This window comes from Mugil cephalus, chromosome 23 (genome assembly GCF_022458985.1).
Source record: "Mugil cephalus isolate CIBA_MC_2020 chromosome 23, CIBA_Mcephalus_1.1, whole genome shotgun sequence".
Taxonomy (NCBI): domain Eukaryota; kingdom Metazoa; phylum Chordata; class Actinopteri; order Mugiliformes; family Mugilidae; genus Mugil; species Mugil cephalus.
Genome location: NC_061792.1, coordinates 15879774 through 15899804, shown reverse-complemented (window position 1 = coordinate 15899804; position 20031 = coordinate 15879774). Strand labels below are relative to the sequence as shown.

The 20031-nt window shown below is 40.8% G+C and overlaps 3 protein-coding genes across 4 annotated transcripts; all 3 read right to left on the bottom strand.

Annotated features, from left to right (window-relative positions):
• Window positions 1-79: 79 nt before the first annotated feature.
• Window positions 80-4972, bottom strand: dnajc27 (DnaJ (Hsp40) homolog, subfamily C, member 27). Its single transcript, XM_047577033.1, has 7 exons — window positions 4741-4972; window positions 3902-3984; window positions 3591-3660; window positions 3341-3505; window positions 2040-2162; window positions 1798-1958; window positions 80-1503 (listed from the first exon to the last, which is right to left on the bottom strand). The coding sequence occupies exons 1-7, from the start codon at window positions 4825-4827 to the stop codon at window positions 1371-1373; spliced, it is 822 nt and encodes a 273-aa protein (XP_047432989.1). The 5' UTR covers window positions 4828-4972; the 3' UTR covers window positions 80-1370.
• A 66-nt stretch (window positions 4973-5038) lies between these two features.
• LOC125001151 (T-cell surface glycoprotein CD3 zeta chain-like) lies at window positions 5039-16035 on the bottom strand. Of its 2 annotated transcripts, none has more exons than XM_047577035.1 (8): window positions 15890-16035; window positions 9085-9182; window positions 7056-7100; window positions 6907-6969; window positions 6391-6420; window positions 6260-6313; window positions 6147-6182; window positions 5039-5511 (listed from the first exon to the last, which is right to left on the bottom strand). In XM_047577035.1, exons 1-8 carry the CDS (start codon window positions 15948-15950, stop codon window positions 5446-5448), a joined length of 453 nt encoding a protein of 150 aa, XP_047432991.1. In that variant the 5' UTR covers window positions 15951-16035; the 3' UTR covers window positions 5039-5445. The 2 variants fall into 2 exon arrangements, with proteins under 2 accessions (XP_047432991.1, XP_047432990.1); XM_047577034.1 differs by lacking the exon at window positions 15890-16035 and adding an exon at window positions 9459-9831.
• Window positions 16036-17530: 1495 nt separating this feature from the next.
• creg1 (cellular repressor of E1A-stimulated genes 1) lies at window positions 17531-19752 on the bottom strand. Its single transcript, XM_047576410.1, has 5 exons — window positions 19348-19752; window positions 18512-18631; window positions 18324-18437; window positions 17773-17861; window positions 17531-17678 (listed from the first exon to the last, which is right to left on the bottom strand). The coding sequence occupies exons 1-4, from the start codon at window positions 19735-19737 to the stop codon at window positions 17775-17777; spliced, it is 711 nt and encodes a 236-aa protein (XP_047432366.1). The 5' UTR covers window positions 19738-19752; the 3' UTR covers window positions 17531-17678; window positions 17773-17774.
• Between the last annotated feature and the right edge of the window lie 279 nt (window positions 19753-20031).

The window sequence follows — 20031 nt, the reverse complement described above, 5'->3', positions numbered from 1 at the left end:
TGAATGAATGCTAACAGGTTTATTTCCTGTTAGCATTAGCTTTAATAAAAACACATTAAATAAAAATCACGTTCAAGCGTCGAGTGGAAACTTTTTATTTCTTCAGACACACGTATGTAAAAATAGAAAATATGATCACATCCTCATGAGAACCAGGAACCTTCATCATCATGTAAACGTTCTGCGAAAGCTCAGGTGCTAATCAGTTAACGAGGGAACTAATTAAAACGAGACGGTGACATCACACGACTCAAATCCGCATCTGGGTCGTTTCGAATAATTCAGGGAACAGTTTGAAGAAAGATGTCGGAGAACGAGATGTGACATGAGAAACAGAACGTTAAAGGAACAGGTGACGTAGAAATAAGAACCCAAATGAAAACATAGGGAACAAATGCTTTAGGACACAAATGACTTCAGAGTCGTTTCAAATGAAGAAATGATAAATACAGCACGAACGGTGTGGAACAGAAATGTGAGGGAACTAGGAACAGAGTAAATACAGTCACATTAAAACATAAGGGAACATGTCGTTAAAACAGAGGGAACTAATTAAAGGAACGACAAGAAGAAACAGAAGTTTTAAGGGAACTATTGAAATAAATACAAGGCAACAAAAGTGAAAAAGAAAGTTGAGGGAACAGATAAAAAGTGGGATGAATAAATGTAAAATGTAAAGGAACAAGAGACTTCAGAGACGTCTCAGATGAAGGGAACCAAATAAGAACCAAATAAGTTCCACAATAAAGACAGAGGTTTGAGGGAACAAGCAACGTGGAATCAAAAGAAAACCACATGAAAATGTCAGGGAACTAATGAACAGCTTCAGGATGTTTTAGCGTCAGAGACGTTTCAAATGAAGGGAACTAATTAAATACAGCACTAACGATGTGGAACAGAAGTTTAAGGGAACTACTCACAGTCGTGTGAATAACGTAGAGCAAGTGCAGCCAAATTAAAATGTCAGGGAACAAATGAAAGAGAGTTAACTGCTGAACTAAGAAACAGAAGTTTTAGGGAACTAACTCGTATGGATCTTAAATTGTCTTCCACAGTTGGAGGGAACTAAGCAGCGATTAAAGTGGGTTCCTCTTCCTGGCAGGTTTGGTCACATGGAGAGTTTTTTATGTTTCATATTCAACATGCAGTAGAACTTCAGACCTTTATATTATTATTACGTTTAAACGCCAACGTCGCGCCTTAAAATCTGTAAACACGTTTTTAATTTGGACTCAACTGAGACAAATAAATAAGTTGGGACTGGTTGGAGCCAGTCGTTAGCTTCGTTAGCTTCGTTAGCACTGAGGCGAGCAACATGGCACACGATAGGTTAAATACGTTAAATAAATATAAATTTCCGTTCCGTTGTGTTATTTAATGTTCTTCAGCAGCGACGTCCGAGCGTTGACCACCGCCTTGAAGGCGTCCTCGCTGCCGGGAGCCACACACTTGTCCGGGTGCAGCAGGACGGCCAACTTCCTGTACGCCTTGTTCACTTCCTCCCTGGAAACCAACGTCAGGCTAACAGTTAGCATGCTAACTAGCATCTACCTCAAACATGTTTGGTACTGAGTTTGTGAATAAGTGGTTCTCATCTAGATGATAATTAGTAGCTAACTAGTGGCTGGCTAACGGCTAAGTAGCATGCTAACTAGCAGCTAACCCACACATGTTAACAAATGGTTCACTAACAGGACTCCAACATTAATTATACGTTTTGTCGCTAAGTTTGTGAAAAAAAAGTTCTCAGCCAGCATGCTAACTAGCGGCTAAACAGCAGCTAACCAGAGGACTCACCGTGTGGCGCCGGGCTTCACGCCCAACATATCCCATGAGTCCTTGCTGCTGCGGATGCGTCGGATGGTGTCGGCCTGTTCTTTGGTGAAGCCGACGCTAACCTCCGACACCGGACGCTTTCCGCCATTTTCGCACATGTCGGTGATGGAGGAGAAGAAGGCCTGCGGAGAACACGAGAACATCAGGACGTCAGCGCTAACAGCGAGCTAACGGTGAGCTAACGGTGAGCTAACGACGAGTACCTGAAACATCTCGCTGATGCCCTCGCCGCTCTGAGCGGACGTCTCAAAGTAGTGGAAACCCCGGGACTCCGCCCACAGACGACCCTCGCCCTCGTCCACCACGCGCCGCTTCGTCAGGTCCACCTGTAACGGGAATCAAGCTCTTATTTTGAAGGGCCAAAATGATACCTTACATTGTAACAAGAAAGAAAGTTTTAGTTTATAAAACGATATTTAATGATAATATTAGTAAATATTTGAACGCTGAATGTAGCATGCTAACTATAGGATAGCGGCTAGTGTGCTATCTAATAGGATAGCACATATGGTGCTAACTAATGTAACATGATCATTGTAGGATAGTGGCTAGCGTGCTATCTAATGGGATAGCAACTAGCGTGCTATCTAATGTAATGTACGAATGGTGGGATAGCGGCTAGCGTGCTATATAATGGGATAGCAGCTAGTGGGCTATCTAATGTAACATGCTAATGGCAAGATAGCAGCTAGTGTGCTACCTAATGTAACATGCTAATGGCAGGATAGCAGCTAGCATGCTATCTAATGTAACATGCTAATAGCAGGATAGCAGCTAGCATGTTATCTAATGTAACATGCTAATGGCAGGATAGCAGCTAGCGTGCTACCTAATGTAACATGCTAATGGCAGGATAGCAGCTAGCGTGCTATATAATGGGATAGTGGCTAACGTGCTCTCTAATATAACATGCTAATGGCAGGATAGTGGCTAGCATGCTATCTAATGGGATATCGGCTACCATGTTATATAATAGGATAGCAGCTAGTGTGCTATCTAATGTAATGTGCTAACAGTAGGATAGCGGCTAGCGTGCCATCTAATGTAATGTGCTAACAGTAGGATAGCGGCTAGCGTGCCATCTAATGCGACAGTGGCTAGCATCCTATCTAATGTGACATGCTATTGGCAGGATAGCAGCTAGTATGCTATCTAATGTAACACGGTGATGGCAAGATAGCAGCTAGCGTGCTATCTAATGTAACATGCTGATGGCAGGATAGCAGTTAGCGTGCTATCTAATGTGACACGGTGATGGCAGGAGCTAGCGTGCTATCTAATGTAACATGCTAATGGCAGGAGCTAGCGTGCTATCTAATGTAACATGCTAATGGCAGGATAGCAGCTAGCGTGCTACCTAATGTAACATGCTAATGGCAGGATAGCAGCTAGCGTGCTACCTAATGCAGGAAACGTCATGATGAGAGGATGCGTTTAAAGGAGAGCTCTGATTGGAGGATCCCACAGGCTCAGCTGTCTGCTCTTTGATTGGGAGGAGCCTCACCTTGTTAGCACATACGACGAACACGATGCTATCCATGTTAGCTTGAGAGCCCATTTCCTGCTTCATCTCTCCCAGCCAGCTGTCCAGGGCGTCGAAGCTCTCCCTGAGGCCCACGTCGTAGACCAGCACCACCCCCTGGCTGTCCTTGTAGAACTCGTTACGCACCTGAGACACAGAGCAGCAGCTAACGGCTAACAGCTAACAGCTAACACTCAAACCACAGCTAACGCTAACTCTCACACCAACTCACCTCATAGAAGAAGGGATGGCCGGCCATGTCGAAGATGTTCACTTTGATTTCTCGGTCTCGAACCTGGACTCTGTCGGGACACGATTCAGTCAACTGGTGTGAAACTGGTTCAGACTCATGGAACTGGTGTGAAACCGGTTCAGACTCATGGAACTGGTGTGAAACCGGTTCAGACTCATGGAACTGGTTTGAAACCGGTTCAGACTCAGGGAACTGGTGTGAAACCGGTTCAGACTCATGGAACTGGTTTGAAACCGGTTCAGACTCAGGGAACTGGTGTGAAACCGGTTCAGACTCAGACAGGTACTCACTTGGTGACTCCATAGTCGATGCCGATCGTGGCCAGATACTTGGGAACGAACCTCTTCTCGCAGTAACGTTTGATGATGCAGCTCTGAGGAGGAACACGCACCAAAGTCCATGTAAAAAAACAGCGATTTAAAGGAGACCGAGGCGTCTGGTCAGTAAACGCGGTTTGTGATTAAATTAGAATCAACTTAAGTCGCTGGACGCATGAAATAATAAAGTTTCAGAAGAAAAAAAACGTTTTAAAGTTTTAAGAATCTGAAACTTGTGCAGAGCTGCACCGAGACTCGAGCAGTTTTAAAGAAATTTAACCTGAATCTGAAACTCGTTAACATTAAAACATCAACTCTGATTTTCTCAGAATCATTTTTTCTCCTGATTCATTCGGCTCAAAGAAACGAGCATCATCATCATCATTATCATCATCATCACCTATTCCTGTTAATACGTATTAATAATAATGTATTTGTCACATATTTGTCGGTTAAACCTGTGCCGTATTTCACAGAACATGTCCTGAGATGTGACTAAATGTTTCTGGTCGCTCTGCTGAATGAGACCTGGAGGCGATGAGCAATGAATCAGGAAATAAACGGATTTTAAACGGAGGCTGGCGGCACAGAGCGCAGCGCCACATTCATTGTTATAATTAATCATTGTGCACCAGAGGAAACGTCAGTTGTTGAATCTGAATCTGGTCCCGGAGCTGGATTTAAACCAAACCAGGTGAATACATGTTAAATTAAAGCTGTGGTGTCGATTTAAAGCAGCTGGAAGCGGCTCAACCTGCAGCGTCCTGAAGCCCATAGAGGTTTTGTGTAATTGAGGGTGGGGGGGCTCCTACCTTCCCCACCTCGGCGTTCCCGAGGCTGATCACCTTCACCCGCAGCGACTTCTTGTTGTCTCGTCTCTTCGGCGCATTCGTTTCCATCGGGACCTTTTCCTTTTCGCGGTTTATTGCGGTGAAAGTGTGCGGGGACGTTCCCTGTTGTTGTTGTTGTTGTTGGGAGCGATGCTAACGAGGCTAACTAGCCGTTAGCACCCAGGCTAGCCGGTATCGACCCTGAAGCATTCTGGGATTAGTGGTTTTTATGCAGCGTCGATGATGGATGGATGGATGGATGGATCGACAATAACAAGAATTGTTTCAATAATTCATTTTTATTTGTGAATATGTTAAAATCTTTAAAAAAAATAATAGAAACAAAACCACGATGAAAAGAATAAAAGACACAAAATCTGTGACGTGAAAGAGAAACGATGTCGTCACAGAACAAATTCTCAGGTCAGAGGTCAGAGGTCAGTCCGGGGAGGACGCGAAGCGAAAACTAAACTAAGAGCGAATCCTTTAAATCTACGGTCACAGAAAAACTACAAACGTCTTGAATCTTATCAGAGAACTGGTTTCTGATCCTCGATCCTTTTCTCAATTTACTCTAAACTCAAGAAACCTTCAAATGTTAAAAGAACCAGACGTTCAGACCAAGCGTCCGGTTAGCGTCCGGTTAGCGTCCGGTTAGCATCTGGTTAGCATCTGGTTAGCATCCGGTTAGCGACTGGGGAGCGGCTGCATCTGCAGGGCGTCGTAGGTGTCTCTGGTGGCTGAGCTCAGACCCTAAAGAGAAACAGCTGATTGGTCCAACGTCCTCCTTTCACTTCCTGGTTCATTCATTCATTCATTCATTCATTCAGTCACTTCCTGGTTCATTCATTCATTCAATCACGTCCTGGTTCATTCATTCAATCACTTCCTGGTTCATTCATTCATTCATTCAGTCACTTCCTGGTTCATTCATTCATTCATTCACGTCCTGGTTCATTCATTCATTCATTCATTCATTCATTCAATCATTCAATCAAGTCCTGGTTCATTCATTCATTCACTTCCTGGTTCATTCATTCATTCATTCATTCATTCATTCACGTCCTGGTTCATTCGATCCTTCAGTCACTCTTTGATTCATCCAGTCACGTCCTCGTTCATTCCTTCACTTCCTGGTTCATTCATTCATTCATTCATTCATTCATTCACTTCCTGGTTCATTCACGTCCTGGTTCATTCATTCATTCGTTCACTTCCTCATTCATTCATTCATTCACGTCCTGGTTCATTCATTCATTCATTCATTCATTCGTTCACTTCCTCATTCATTCATTCATTCACTTCCTGGTTCATTCGATCCTTCAGTCACTCTTTGATTCATTCGTTCACTTCCTGATTCATCCAGTCACGTCCTGGTTCAGACTCACCTGATAGACCTGGTCGTTGTTCTTGTTCCTCTGACGCTGTGGAACATTCAGATCGTTAGTCTCTTGTGTTATTGACTCTTTATTTTGTTTATTTGCTCTTGGTTCTGACTCACGTCTGTTTTGTAGCGGAGTTCCTTGTATTCTCCGTCCGGCCGCGGGTTCAGGCCCTGAACCAAAAACAAAGACACACGTGAGAACCAACGTTCCTCCTGTTGGAAGAACCTTTAAAGAACCGACTACGTACCGCATACGTGCTTTCATCCTTCTTCCGGTTCTACGAGAGGAAACAAAAAGAGAACATTTTTACATCGGTTCTAGGTTCTACAGGAATTATTAGTGACAGAACAGAAACTGCTCAACGTTCTTTAAGCTCCCAGAGAACGTTAAAGGTTTCCCCTCAGAGCTGGTTCTTCCAATTTTTGTTTTTGTTCTTTAGGGTTCTTCAAAGATTGTTCTTTACACTGCCTTTACTTTTTAACCTTTTCTGTTTGGGTTCTCTAGAGAAGTTTGTTTTGTTCTCCAGGATTCCTGTTTCTCAGTGTTTAGATCGTATTAGTACTTGGGTTCTTCCTTTCAGGTTCTGCAGGTTTGGTTCTTGTAAAGTTAGAGTTATCAAGGAACGTCTTCATCAATTGATGTCAAAATTTTTTGGTTCCTCAAACTTCTTAAAGGAACTTTTAAACCACAAAAGAGAAGGAGAACCTTGAAGAGAGGCTGAAGTAGAACCCTGTAGAACGTTCTGTTAGTACTGAGCACTCACCCTTCCTTTCTCGGCGTCTCTCACCAGCGGAGCGTAAGCTCCAGAGTCCTGACCTCTCAGATCCTAAACACAAGAACACTTCCGCGTTAGCGCCTCCCTCCTGTTCTATGCAGAACAGCAGAACCATGAAACAAGGAGAACAGACTCACGCTGTAGAGGCTCTCCTCCGACGGCTTAACGGCTCCTCTGAAGAACTGCACAAAACAAAGTCAAAGTTAAAATAAAGTTAATAATAATAATAATAATAATTTAAGCAGATGCACATACAGCTCTGAACCAGACTCCACTTAAAAATGTTACAATTCAAGTAGATATAGATAAGCAGCTCTGCATGAGAGTAAGAATGTTACAGTCACACACACACACGCAGCTCTGCACCAGACTCCATGTAAAAATGTTAAAATTTAAGCACGTAGCTCTGCACCAGACTCAATTTAAAAATGTTAAAATTTAAGCACGTAGCTCTGCACCAGACTCAATTTAAAAATGTTAAAATTTAAGCACGTAGCTCTGAACCAGACTCCATGTAAAAATGTTAAAATTTAAGCACGTAGCTCTGCACCAGACTCCATTTAAAAATGTTAAAATTTAAGCACGTAGCTCTGAACCAGACTCAATTTAAAAATGTTAAAATTTAAGCACGTAGCTCTGAACCAGACTCCATTTAAAAATGTTAAAATTTAAGCACGTAGCTCTGAACCAGACTCCATTTAAAAATGTTAAAATTTAGGCGCGCAAATCTGTACTAGCCTCCATTTAAAATGTTAAAAATTTAAACGTGTGCAGCTCTGCACCGCTCAATTTTAAAATGCTAGAATTTAAGCACACAGCTCTGCACCACACTCCATTTAAAAAATATTATAATTTAACGAAACACAGCTCTGTACCAACATTTAAGCGCATGCAACTCTGCATCAGATTCCATTTAAAAAATATTATAATTTAAGAATGCAGCTCTGTTTCAGAGTCCATTAGAAACGTAAGGATTGAAGCGCATGCAGCTCTGCACCAGACTCCATTTAAATTGTTAAAATTTAAGCGCGCGCAGCTCTGGAACAGACTCCATTTAAAAATGTTAATATTTAGGCGCGCAATTCTGTACCAGCCTCCATTACAAATCTTAGCATTTAAGCGCACAGCTCTGCACCACACTTCATTTAAAATGTTAAAAATTTAAACATGTGCAGCTATGCAACACTCAATTCGAAAAAGCTAGAATTTAAGCGCGCAGCTCTGCACCAGACTCCATTTAAAAAATATTATAATTTAACCAAACACAGCTTTGTACCAAAATTTAAGCGCATGCAACTCTGCACCAGACTCCATTTGAAAATGTTAGAATTTGAGCAGTAGACGTAGACATGCAGCCATGCGTGCGAGTAAAAATGATGCAGCTAACAAAAGAAATAAAAAATTTAATTCATCAAACACTAACGTTCAGATCTGCACCAGACTCAATTTGAAAATATTATAATTTAAGCGCTTGCAGCTCTGCACCGGACTACATTTAAAAAATATTATAATTTAACCAAACACAGCTTTGTACCAAAATTTAAGCGCTTGCAGCTCTGCACCAGACTCCATTTAAATTGATAAAATTTAAACGTGTGCAGCTCTGCACCAGACTCCATTTGAAAATGTTAGAATTTAAACGTGTGCAGCTCTGCACCAGACTCCATTTGAAAATGTTAGAATTTAAACGTGTGCAGCTCTGCGCCAGACTCCATTTAAATTGATAAAATTTAAACGTGTGCAGCTCTGCACCAGACTCCATTTGAAAATGTTAGAATTTAACCAAATACAGCTCTGTACCGAAATTTAAACGCATGTAACTCTGCACCAAACTCTATTTAAATTGTTAAAATTTAAGCACGTGCAGCTCTGCACCAGACTCCATTTGAAAATGTTAGAATTTGAGCAGTAGACGCAGACATGCAGCCATGCGTGAGAGTAAAAATGATGCAGCTAACAAAAGAAACACTAACGTTCAGATCTGCACCAGACTCAATTTGAAAATATTATAATTTAAGCAAACGCAGCCTTGAACCCGACGCGGCCGACGCTGCACCAAACTCTACCTAAAAATGCTAGAATTCAAACACACACACACACATTCAGCTCTGCACCATTTACAAATCAATCCTGTAAAAACAAGGCGTCTGTAAATGTGCCACAGACCTTCTCCTTGATGAACATGCCGGTGATGATGAGGCCGTAGAGGCCGAGGAACCCGTCCAGGATGTAACACAGCTCGGGGTCGTACAGCGCCAGGGCGTCTGTGGAGGCCAAAGGTTAAACGTCAGAGAGAAACAGTCACTAAAATCAGGAGAAATGTTTGTGGAGTTTGGTGCAAAATTGTGTTTGTCAGGTTTAAAGTTGTAGAGGAACGGCGGCCGACACACTTTCTGTTTGCAGAGGTAGCGCTCGTCGGTTTCTTCAGCTGCTGCTGCTACAGGTGTGTGTTGGCGTGTGGTTCGATGTGGGCGCGTTAGTCAAACTGAGTTTCCTCACATGAAACCTTGAAACCCTCACAGAGACACAACAACACTTACCAGCAGAGCGGTGTTGATGAAAGCAGCACAAATGTTGATGGGGTTTTGAACTAAGATTTAACTTGTGAGATTTTTTTTTTTTCTGTAAAAAACTGGTTCTGCTCATTTTAAAACGTCTTCCCGCCAAACTCCATTGAGCTTTGGTCATATTTTAGAGGCCAGCTTGAGGCTTAAGGCTCCACATTGTGGTTCAAAGCCTCCTCCTCCTCAACACAGATGGAGTTACTCTTGTCCACCTGAGGTTTTCTGGCTTCAAGTTAAACCCACTTCACAACTGTACGTGTCACGCTTCTTATCAGGACACTCTCACCCACCACCAGGCGTTGTCCCGGCAACAGCCACGTGAAGCTGATACGATCATCACCTTCAGCCGTTATTATGGCCGAGGCCTCGATATACGCCCAGGCAGATTAGAGATAAACACAACAGGAAGTGTTGTCATCTGATATAGTACATGGCGCACCAGACTCCATTTAAAAGGGTTACAATTTAAGCAAATGCATATGTTCAGCGCTGCACCAGACTCTATTTAAAAATGTTAGAATTTAAGTGGGCGCAGACAGGCAGCTCTATAATAGAAATCTCATTTGTTGAGTGTTATAATAAATAATATTTGTCAGGTAACCTGTGAGGTGTTACCCTCTCACTGGCCACACTTCATATTTGTAGATATCTGAGCAGCAGATGTGGTTTAGTTCATCATGACATGACTAAACACGCAAACATTTTTAGATTTTTGTGTTAAGATTGAGGGTTAAAACATGTTATTATTACACACCAGAAACTAACACGTTAAGAAGACACGAAGAACCCACCTGAGCTGGGACTGAACACATAAAGTTTCTGAGTTAAACAACTCTGAAGGGAATGAAGACGTTTACAAAAAATCTGAAACTCCGACTCTATGCAGATGACTCTGTGGTTTATTCTGGATTCTTCTGAGACTTTCAGGTCAATAAAAGCAGTTTGTCAACATTCAGACTCTCTCGGCTGACATTTCTTCTCTAATTAATTAAAGAGGGAAACATGTAAATCAAGTCATCGAGTCAAACTTAAACCAGATGCTGGTTTCTGAGCATCAGTGGAAACTCGTGATTATCACTCGGCACCTTCTTCCATCACAACCCTGAGATTTCGGTAAAAACACGTCAGAGCGTCTCTGAACGCAACTCTGGGTTTCATTCACAATCAAAGCGGTCGAGGACGTCTGGAAGACAACGGACGCTCCAGGTGTTTTAAAGCTAAAACGTTTCCTGAGTCTGAGTTGATGCTAATCTCAGAAATATGAGGCAGTTTCCTGAATGAAAGTAGAGAAACAGAAATAAAAGTCACGCTTGTCTTTAATGAACTGTTGCTCAACTTCATGTTTTCATCCTCCTCCATCTCAGTTGGAGGGGGAGGGGAAGGAGGGAGGGGTCTGTTAACTAAAATAACCTGCTGCAGGAAGACGAAGAAGACGCTCTGTATTATCTGTGTTTTATCTGTACATTCACTCCTATTTATTTCTCAGAACTCAGGTCTAAAAACATCTTTCTGTTATTATAATAGGAGAAGCATTTAATAAAAGATGCTAAAAGACGCTAAAGGATGCTGAAACATGCTAGAATATGCTAACAGATGCTAAAAGATACTAAAATATGCCAACAGATGCTAAAAAATGCTGAAAGCTGGTAAGATACGCTAAAAAATTCTAAAAGATGCTAACAAATGTTAACATTAAGGACTGAAGTTCTTATACACTAAAATTGCTAACAAATGCTAAAAGATACTAAAAGATAAATAATAAATGATAACATATGCTAGAATGCATAAAAGTTGCTGAAAGATAGTAAAATATGCTAACAGATGCTAAAGAATGCTGAAATATGCTAAAAGATGCAAACAGATACCAAAAGATGCTCAAATATGCTAAAAATGCTAACAAATGCTGAAGGATACTATAAGATAATAAAGGATGCTAGCATACGCTAGAAGGCACTAAACTATGCTGAAAGATATTAAAAGATGCTAACAGATACCAAAAAATGCTAAAAGATGTTAACAGATGCGGACATTAACAATAAATTTCTTATATGCTAAAGTATGCTAACAGATGCTAAAAAATGCTGAAAGATAGTGAGATATGCTAAAAGATACTAAAAGGTAATAGCGGATGGTAACATGCTAAAACGATGCTGAAAAATACTAACAGATATAAAAGATACAAAAATATGCTAATATGCTAAAAATGCTGAAGGATGCTGAAATATGCTAAAAGATGCTAACAGACGCAAAAAAAATTCTGAAAGATGCTAAAAGACATTAAAAGAAGCTGAGAGATATTAAAATATGCTAACAGATGCTAAAAGATTTATTACCAATTTATTATCTACTTTTTAATTTGAATAAAACTCAGATGATGTTTATGGAAACAATAAAGTTGTTTGATGACGTAAACGTAGAGAGTGAAACTACATTTCTGATCATTGACAGTAAAATCTGCTGGAAACTTCATTTAACACACGTACGTAAGAAGATGGAGACAAAACATGTTCTAGAGGCAGAACATGTTACACAATGTGGGAAGAGATAAAAAGATGATTTTCACCAGGTGTAAGAATGAAGAGGAGGTATCATCATCATTGTCATTATTATTAAAACATCTTCAAACATAAAGTGGTTTTATAAGAATTTAATCAATAATTTATTCTCCAACTATTGAAATAATTCTACTTTTCTGAAGTAGAACCGGAGTCCCTCAGAGTTCCGTCCTTGTCCCACTTCTGTGTAGTTTATGTAGTTTATGTAGTTTATATAAAACTCTACACAGATGATGTTGTCTTGTACGAATTTAATAAACAAACTACTCATCGTCTGCTAAAAGATGAGCCGTAAAAACTCTGTGAAAAAGCGTTGAAATAAATCTAGAAAAGTTCTGTTTCTCTAAAACAGAACTGGAGTCCCTCAGGGTTCCGTCCTTGTCCCGTCACTTCTACGCAGACAATACAGTTTAATACACAAACTACATATTATTTGATATTAAAACTCTTAAACGTGTTCAAATGAATCTGAAAAAGTTGTGTTTTTAGAAAGTAGAACCGGAGTCCCTCAGGATTCTGTCCTCGTCCCATTTCTGATTAGTTTATATAGTTTAAATAAGACAATATGCAGATGACACAGTCTTATAAATATAAGAAACAAACAATTTAATATCTGCTTAAAACTCTCTCTAAAGAATTCAAATAAATCTGGAAAAGTTCTGTTTTTATGAAGTGGAACCGGAGTCCCACAGGGTTCAGTCCTTATCCTACTTCTATTTAGTTTATATAGTTTAAATAAATGAGTATAGTTTGGAAATAAAACTCCAGGCAGATGAAGCAGATGAAGTAGCAGTGACACCAGGTTGAGCCGACCTCGATGATGTAGAACAAGCAGATGTTGCCTGGTTTCTTTTCAACTTTTCAAACTCTAAACGGTTCTCGTGGCTTCGGGGTTTGTCCTGTATATTGTCTCAGGGTTGAGACGAAATCAGGACGTGTCTGCAGTATTTCAGAGACGGTCTCCGGGTGTTTGTGTAGCGGCGTCTCAGACCATTTTCTGGTCACATTACGCGGCGTTGAGCTGAAGCTCAGTTTGGGGAAAGACGCTTCACAGCGAGAGAAACCACAGAGCTGCTTCCTGAGCTCTTTGTGGTCGATTAGTTTCCTTTCGCTACGCTTCATAACACAGCTGTAATGTCGGTAACGTGCTCGGATCACATGGAGACGAGGAGACGAAGTGAAAAAAGTCAAAAACGTCAACGGTTCTTAAGGAACTGGAGCTTGGTCTCATTAGCACCGTCTCTGATGGAACAATGAGCTGCGTTCAGAGGAGTCACAAATAAAAACCATGACACATGAGGATCCGTTAACAGCTGATTGTAGAGAAGGTTCCTTTGTTGACTCAGGCCACACGGCTTTTACGTTTCATCGTGGGTTAGAAACACTGTCTTTAACACACTAATGAACAGATGACGTAAAAACCTCCAGAATCAACCAACCGGTTCCATTTAGTTTATATAAGACAATATGCAGATGACACAGTCTAATAAATCGACGTAAGACGTAAGAGTGCAAATAAACCTGAAAACATTCTGTTTTTAGAACGTAGTGCCAACAGGGTTCTGTCCTCGTCTGACTTCTGTTTAGTCTAGATATGAATGTAATACGTATTAATTTAATAAAGAATTTACTACCCGCTAAATGAGATGAAAATCTTCAATTTGTTCAAATGAATCTGAAAACGTTCTGTTTTTAGAAAGCAGAACCAACAGGGTTCTGTCCTCGTTTATATAGTTTATATATGATAATATGCAGACGACGCGGCTTTATATGAGTTTAATAAACAACTCATGATCTCCACCTAAAAACTGGAAAAGAGATTTGTCCTTGTCCAACTTCTACTTTAAAGTTCTAAGTTTGAATATAAAACTCTACGCAGATGACGAAGTCTTGAATTTAATCAAGAATGTAAGAAAGGAGTACCTCAGGGTTCCGTCCTCGTCCCACGTTTGTTGAGTATAAATATAAAACTATACGTAGACGATGCTTCTCATAATGTGAGTAAATGTGAAGTTAATTTCAAATTTCACGTTATTATCTGAAACCAGCGCGTCTTTATTATCGTCACTTACCTCAATAAACAGATGTGGTTCTTATTGCAAGAACTTAAGAACCTGCTGAACCAACACTTCATGTCATGAGTGAATATTTGCTGAGAGAAGAAACTGAACAGACGTTTACGCTTTAATTTGTTAAATTGTAATTTAATTCAGGCTCAGATTCAGCTTCTAATAAAAAGTTTAATTCCTCGTCTGTGAACCTGTGTCTTTACGGGTTAAACTGGAAACATTAATGTTTAATTTAGACTGAAACTCAACACATTTACATTTTACTCTCAACTCATTATTTCAAACAGCGTCAGATTATTATTTTTATTTCTCAGTTAATTCTCCATGAATTCTCTTCTACTCTCAAACCTTCTCACAGATCATCAGTTATATTATCAGATCCTACGTGTTTCCTACGATGTTTGTATCTATGACAGAAGTTAGTTTATCTTGTTTCTCCTGTTCTTCTTTTCTCTCTATCTTCTCTGGTTCTACCCGCTGGTCTTCAGCAGATGGTTCCTCCATGTGAGCTGGTTCTGGTTCTGGTTCTGGTTCCTTCCAGTTAAAAGGAGTTTTACCTTCATGCTGATCTGGACGTTTCAGGACGTTTTTTGTAAAGCGTCTTGAGACAATTTGTGTTGTAATTGACGCTAAATAAATAAAACTGAACTGAACTTTATCTGGTCTTTAACGTCTCTCGTCTCTTCTGGTTTAAACTGGATTTTTGACTCGACTGGAACAAATCAAAGATTATTTCTATGGTGTCTGAATATTCATAAACTTGTATTTCAGGCTCGTCATTTTATCTGGAGTTTTACCTGCTGGTCGATATAAAAGCGTTCTTTAAATTTAAATTGGTGCTTTAGTTTCATAAACTTAAATAACGCTGGCGCCTCTGAGTGTCGGTCGAACGCAGCCTCTTCAGCTGAATCTGCTGTTTAATGGTTCATCACGTTTATACTGGTTTAAACTGGTTTAAACTGGTTTATTTCAAACTAGTTTAAATTAGTTTATACTGGTTTGTATTTTTACACTTGTTTAATCTGGATTGGTTTACACCAGTTTAACCTTGATAAAATGCATGTGCGCTTTTTATGCTGGTGTCGTTTACAAATTTACACTGGTTTAAATTTATTTATACTGGTTTACACTTTTTTATACTTGTTTACACTGCTGTAAACTGGTTTTGTTTACACTGGTTTAAACTGGTTTATATTTTTACACTGGTTTAAACTGTTTTAAACTGGTCTCGTAAATGCTGCTTTAGTTTCTGACTGGTTTTGCGGCGTTCCTCTTAACGAGGTTCCTCTTTAATGAACTAAACTGAGGAAAATATGAAGTTTCAAGCTAACGTTAGCATTAGCAGCTCAGATGAGGCTAAAACAATTAAAAACATTTTTCTTCATCGTAAAACATAAATAAAACAGGGACTGTTGTGAAGACATTGGTGGGTCCATCTCATGCTAATCCTTTGTTAGCTATCACGCTAACTGTACGCCTCAGCTGGAAGACCAGCTATCAAAGCTAGCATAGCATAGCAAGTCAACAAAGTCCCGTTGTTGCTAATTTAATGTGAATCACCTGGAGATGAAGATGATAGAGTAAAGACAGAAGACGTAGAAGTAGACGACGAGCTCTTTTCTGTTGAGGTGAATAAAACCTCCAACATGGCCGCCGCTCGTCTGGTACGTTATTAGCTAAAACCAACCAGACTTAATCAATTTGAACTTTTCTCTCTCTCTGAACCAGATGAGGATTCAGAACAACCAAACTAAGGAGGTGGAGGTAAGAGTTTCATTCTGACCTGCTGGAGGGACGACCGAGGCCAGGACCACGAGTCCACAGATCCACGTCTGGAGCTCCATCCCAAAGCGACTGAAGCGACTGATGCAACGAGAGTGAAGCGTCGTTTCTTGTTGTGTCAGAGTGAACAGGAAGTGGCGAGGAGCCGAGCCAGGTGACACCGAGCGACACACTTTTACAAAAGCTTCTCCCACGACGATGCCACACTTCCTTTAAAGGGGGAATGAAGCGTTCGCGTTCTCGTTGAAATAACACCTTCAAGGAGTCAAACCGTGAAACGTTCCTTTCTACGTTTCTACGCAGAAGTTTTTTGGGTCTTTATGTTAGTTTTGGTCGTTTCTTTTTCTCTCACTACATTTTATTGGAAATTCAATAAAAATGATTTGAATGAATCCTTCATCTGTCCTCTACTTTCCACGTTTCACGTCGGGAGGTCGACGTGTTAGAAGTGGAAATGTAAAACTAAAAACACGATCTCCCGCTGTCTTTCTTTAACAGGCCGCAGTACGACAAGATGGCGGCGCCAAGGCTAAAGAACGTAGCAGCCACTGCAGTTTCTCCTCATATACCAACGTTAGCATCAGGTTTCATTTGGAAAAGTAGAAAGCTTTAACTCTGCTACATTTAGAGAAGCTAACTCTGCTACATTTAGAGAAGCTAACTCAGCTACATTTAGAGAAGCTAACTCTGCTACATTTAGAGAAGCTAACTCTGCTACATTTAGAGAAGCTAACTCAGCTACATTTAGTGAAGCTAACTCAACTACATTTAGTGAAGCTAACTCTGCTACATTTAGAGAAGCTAACTCAGCTACATTTAGTGAAGCTAATAGCTACATTTAGAGAAGCTAACTCTGCTACATTTAGTGAAGCTAACTCAACTACATTTAGTGAAGCTAACTCTGCTACATTTAGAGAAGCTAACTCAGCTACATTCAGTGAAGCTAACTCAGCTACATTTAGAGAAGCTTTCAGAACTGCTAACTAATATGCTAATTAAGAACATTCACAACTATATAGTTCAGACCTGCAGCTACATTAAGCTAGCTAATATGCTAACAGGACACAAAACACAAAGGAGGCCTGTTGTTTTTTTGTCTCAAATCTTTATTGACACAAATAAAAAAATATAATTTCACAGCAAACATTTTATCAAGTCGATTTTCCCCGTAACAAAACGGCACAACCAGCGTACCCCGCCATCACTTAAACCCCGCCCACACCATCCTTATTTTGTCAATACTGTCACTCTTAACACAAACTTCTGCCTTTAAAGCAGAAACTCTAAAACAAAAAATAGGTTCTATGTGTTGCCGAAGAGGGGGTTCATGGGAAATGTTGTTTCCACAACTAATAATGATTCTAAGATATAAATTAAGTGTTTGTTTGTGTTTGATAAAGTGCAACCACCTTAAATCTTTGATTCAGTGGATGGAGTTCTGAATGGACAAACAAGATCAAAACAGATAAAACTTTCTAAATATAGTGTCATTAAAAAAATTAAAAGTAAATGAGGATTATTTTCACTCTCTAGTTTTGATTGGAATCATCAGACCGACGCCTCCCTCTATAGGTCAAATACCGGTACTGCATGTTTACTTTGAAAGTTATAAATGTACAATTAATTAAATGTAACTCAATGATTTGATTAAATTAATTTAATAAATGTATATAATTTACTTATAATCAACTTAAACTATTAATTAAACTGGTTAAACTTAAGTGAAGAATAAATTCATGGCAGGAACGGGATTCAAACCGATGACCTACAGCAGGTCTCTGGTTCCATTCCTGAAAAGAAAGAACACAAACAGCTGATTATGTAGAAAATGTCATATTATTTACTATTTCTGAGTTTTAAAGTACAGGAAGTCGGCGCTCTGACCGTCAGAGGTGCTTCCTGTACGGCGGCGCCTGGAAATATTCCTCCGGGGTCACGGTCTTCACGCCCCCGAAATAATCCAACACCCACACCTGAAACGACACTGGTCACCTTAAATCCTCCAAAAAATACATGGAGTCTGGTGGGTGGCTGGCTAGTGGTTTTAGCATTAGCACTAGTACTATTATTAGCTTTATCTGTAGCATGGTTGTCAGTACAAGTATTAGCATTAGAGTTCTGTGGGTGTACTTGGTATTAGATTAGCATAGTACATTATTACCGTAAAGTTTTGTACTGGTATTAGCATTAGCATTAGCTGTGGAACAGGTATTAGTAGTAATATTAGCATTAGTTACCGTATGTTTTGTACTGGTATTAGCATTAGCATTAATATTGATGTAAGCTCTAATAGTGGTGCTAATACTGGTAATAGCATTTGCATTAGCTGTAGTATTGGAGTTGGGACAAGTATTAGCATAAGCATTGATATTAACATTAGCTACAGTATGTGCGGTAGTACTGACATTAGCATTAGCATTAGCTGATAGCGGTACCTGCGTGATGTTGAACTTGGCGAAGAACCAGTTGTGGTCCGTGGGCCAGTCAATCATCTCCGGGTGTCGACTGAACAGAGCCTTCTTCGCAAACTGGGCCTCGGTGCCGTTCACCTGCAGAAGAGGGCGGAGTCACGTTAGCATGTGGAGGGAGCGCTGGCAGGCGCGAACAGGTGAGTGTTTGGTACCTGGAGCACAGATCCAGACAAGATGATGTGGGCGCAGAGAGGACTCTGCGGGTCGAAGCCCTCCTGTCTGCAGTAGTCGGTCTGAGCCAGAGACATGGACAGAGACGCCTGGGGGTTCACCTGCAAGGGGGGGGGCAGGTCACATGACAGGTACCATGACAGGTAACACACCTGGCGACTGGTCACATGACAGGTACCATGACAGGTAACACACCTGGTGACTGGTCACATGACAGGTACCAGCTGTGTTCCCCACCACGTGAGTTCTTGAGCCTCCTGCTGACTCTGCCCGTTTCGCGGCAGTTTGCCCGTCACATGACTTCGGCTCTGTCACATGACTTCGGCTCTGTCACGTGCTCTAAGCGCTCAAACTGCCTTGTCACGGTTTGAAAGAACTGCTGCGTCATGTTAATTTGGGGCGTTAAAATAATTATTAATATTAGTATTCAGAGGCATTTAAACCAAATGTCAGCTGCAGAAACAACTTTTATTAAAATATGATTTTAATGTTTATTCATAAAAGGTCAGAATATCACAGGAAACTAATTTATTAACTTAAAACTCCTAAACGCGAACTTTCTTTGAGGGACTTTTGAATGCTGTAAGTGACTAACATTAAAAATAAAAATAGAATAAAGGTATTATATACATATATTTATATTATTTTATTTAACTACACGGTGAAAGTATTTCCCTGGAGTTTGTTGTAAATGTGTGATATTTCTAACGGACTTCTGAACGTTGAGACCCGCTTTAAGTTTACGGCGCAAAGTGTCACTAAATTCCACGATTTCTCTACGCAGTTTTGAACGGTGTGAGGTGTAAGAGTCTCTCACCTGCAGGTCCTGCACGGAGATCTCCATGCGGGTCAGGTACATGAAGGGAACCCCGGAGCTGGAGCCCGGGGGCCCGTCGCTCACCGAGAACACGTTGGAGAACGGCTGCCCCGCCACCGGCCGGTGGCTGGAGATGGTCGCCATGGAGGCCCAGTCGCACTGGTGCGCGACGAAGCGGGCGACCCGGGCCACCTGGTCGTGAGGCGGGATCCGCAGCCCCGCGGAGAGCGAGGCCAGGCAGAGGCCGAGGATCAGCGCGCACACAGGCCGAGGGACAGCGCTCATAGTCGGCGTCGGAGTCTGGAGGACGATCCTGGGTTTGAGGAACCGGAGGAGCTGCACATGTAAACAAGACGCGGACTGCTGGAGTTTCACAATAAAAGCCTCCATTGTATAACCGCAATTTCAAAATAAGAGCCCAAGCTGGCGATATCCGGTTTAGAGATTCACGATGAAACTCCCCATTTTGTATAACCGCAATTTCGAAATAAAAGCACCTTGAAAAATAAAAGCAATTACAACACAGGCACATCCGGTTTAGAGTTTCAGAATAAAAATGTCACAACAACAATTACTTTTAAAGTAAAAGCATTTCGCAGACGGACACATCTGACTAAGAGTTTCATAAAAAAAAGTTTCTATTGCACAACCGTAATTTAATTTTCAAAATAAGATGTCATGATG

Bases quoted from the DNA above. Each gene is read 5' to 3' on its own strand.
- LOC125001151 (XM_047577034.1), bottom strand. From the start codon at position 9,606: ATGACCAAAGCTCAATGGAGTTTGGCGGGAAGACGTTTTAAAATGAGC. The intron at 9,183-9,458 runs GTAAGTGTTGTT...TGGCCTCCACAG, and splicing joins TCATCAACACCGCTCTGCTG to ACGCCCTGGCGCTGTACGAC. The intron at 7,101-9,084 runs GTCTGTGGCACA...TGTTTTGTGCAG, and splicing joins GCATGTTCATCAAGGAGAAG to TTCTTCAGAGGAGCCGTTAA.
- dnajc27 (XM_047577033.1), bottom strand. From the start codon at position 4,827: ATGGAAACGAATGCGCCGAAGAGACGAGACAACAAGAAGTCGCTGCGG. The intron at 3,506-3,590 runs GTGAGTTGGTGT...TCTGTGTCTCAG, and splicing joins GCCATCCCTTCTTCTATGAG to GTGCGTAACGAGTTCTACAA. The intron at 2,163-3,340 runs GTGAGGCTCCTC...TTCCCGTTACAG, and splicing joins TCGTCGTATGTGCTAACAAG to GTGGACCTGACGAAGCGGCG.
- creg1 (XM_047576410.1), bottom strand. From the start codon at position 19,737: ATGGAGGCTTTTATTGTGAAACTCCAGCAGTCCGCGTCTTGTTTACAT. The intron at 18,438-18,511 runs GTACCAAACACT...CCTCTTCTGCAG, and splicing joins TGTCTGGATCTGTGCTCCAG to GTGAACGGCACCGAGGCCCA. The intron at 17,862-18,323 runs GTACCGCTATCA...GTGTCGTTTCAG, and splicing joins CCAAGTTCAACATCACGCAG to GTGTGGGTGTTGGATTATTT.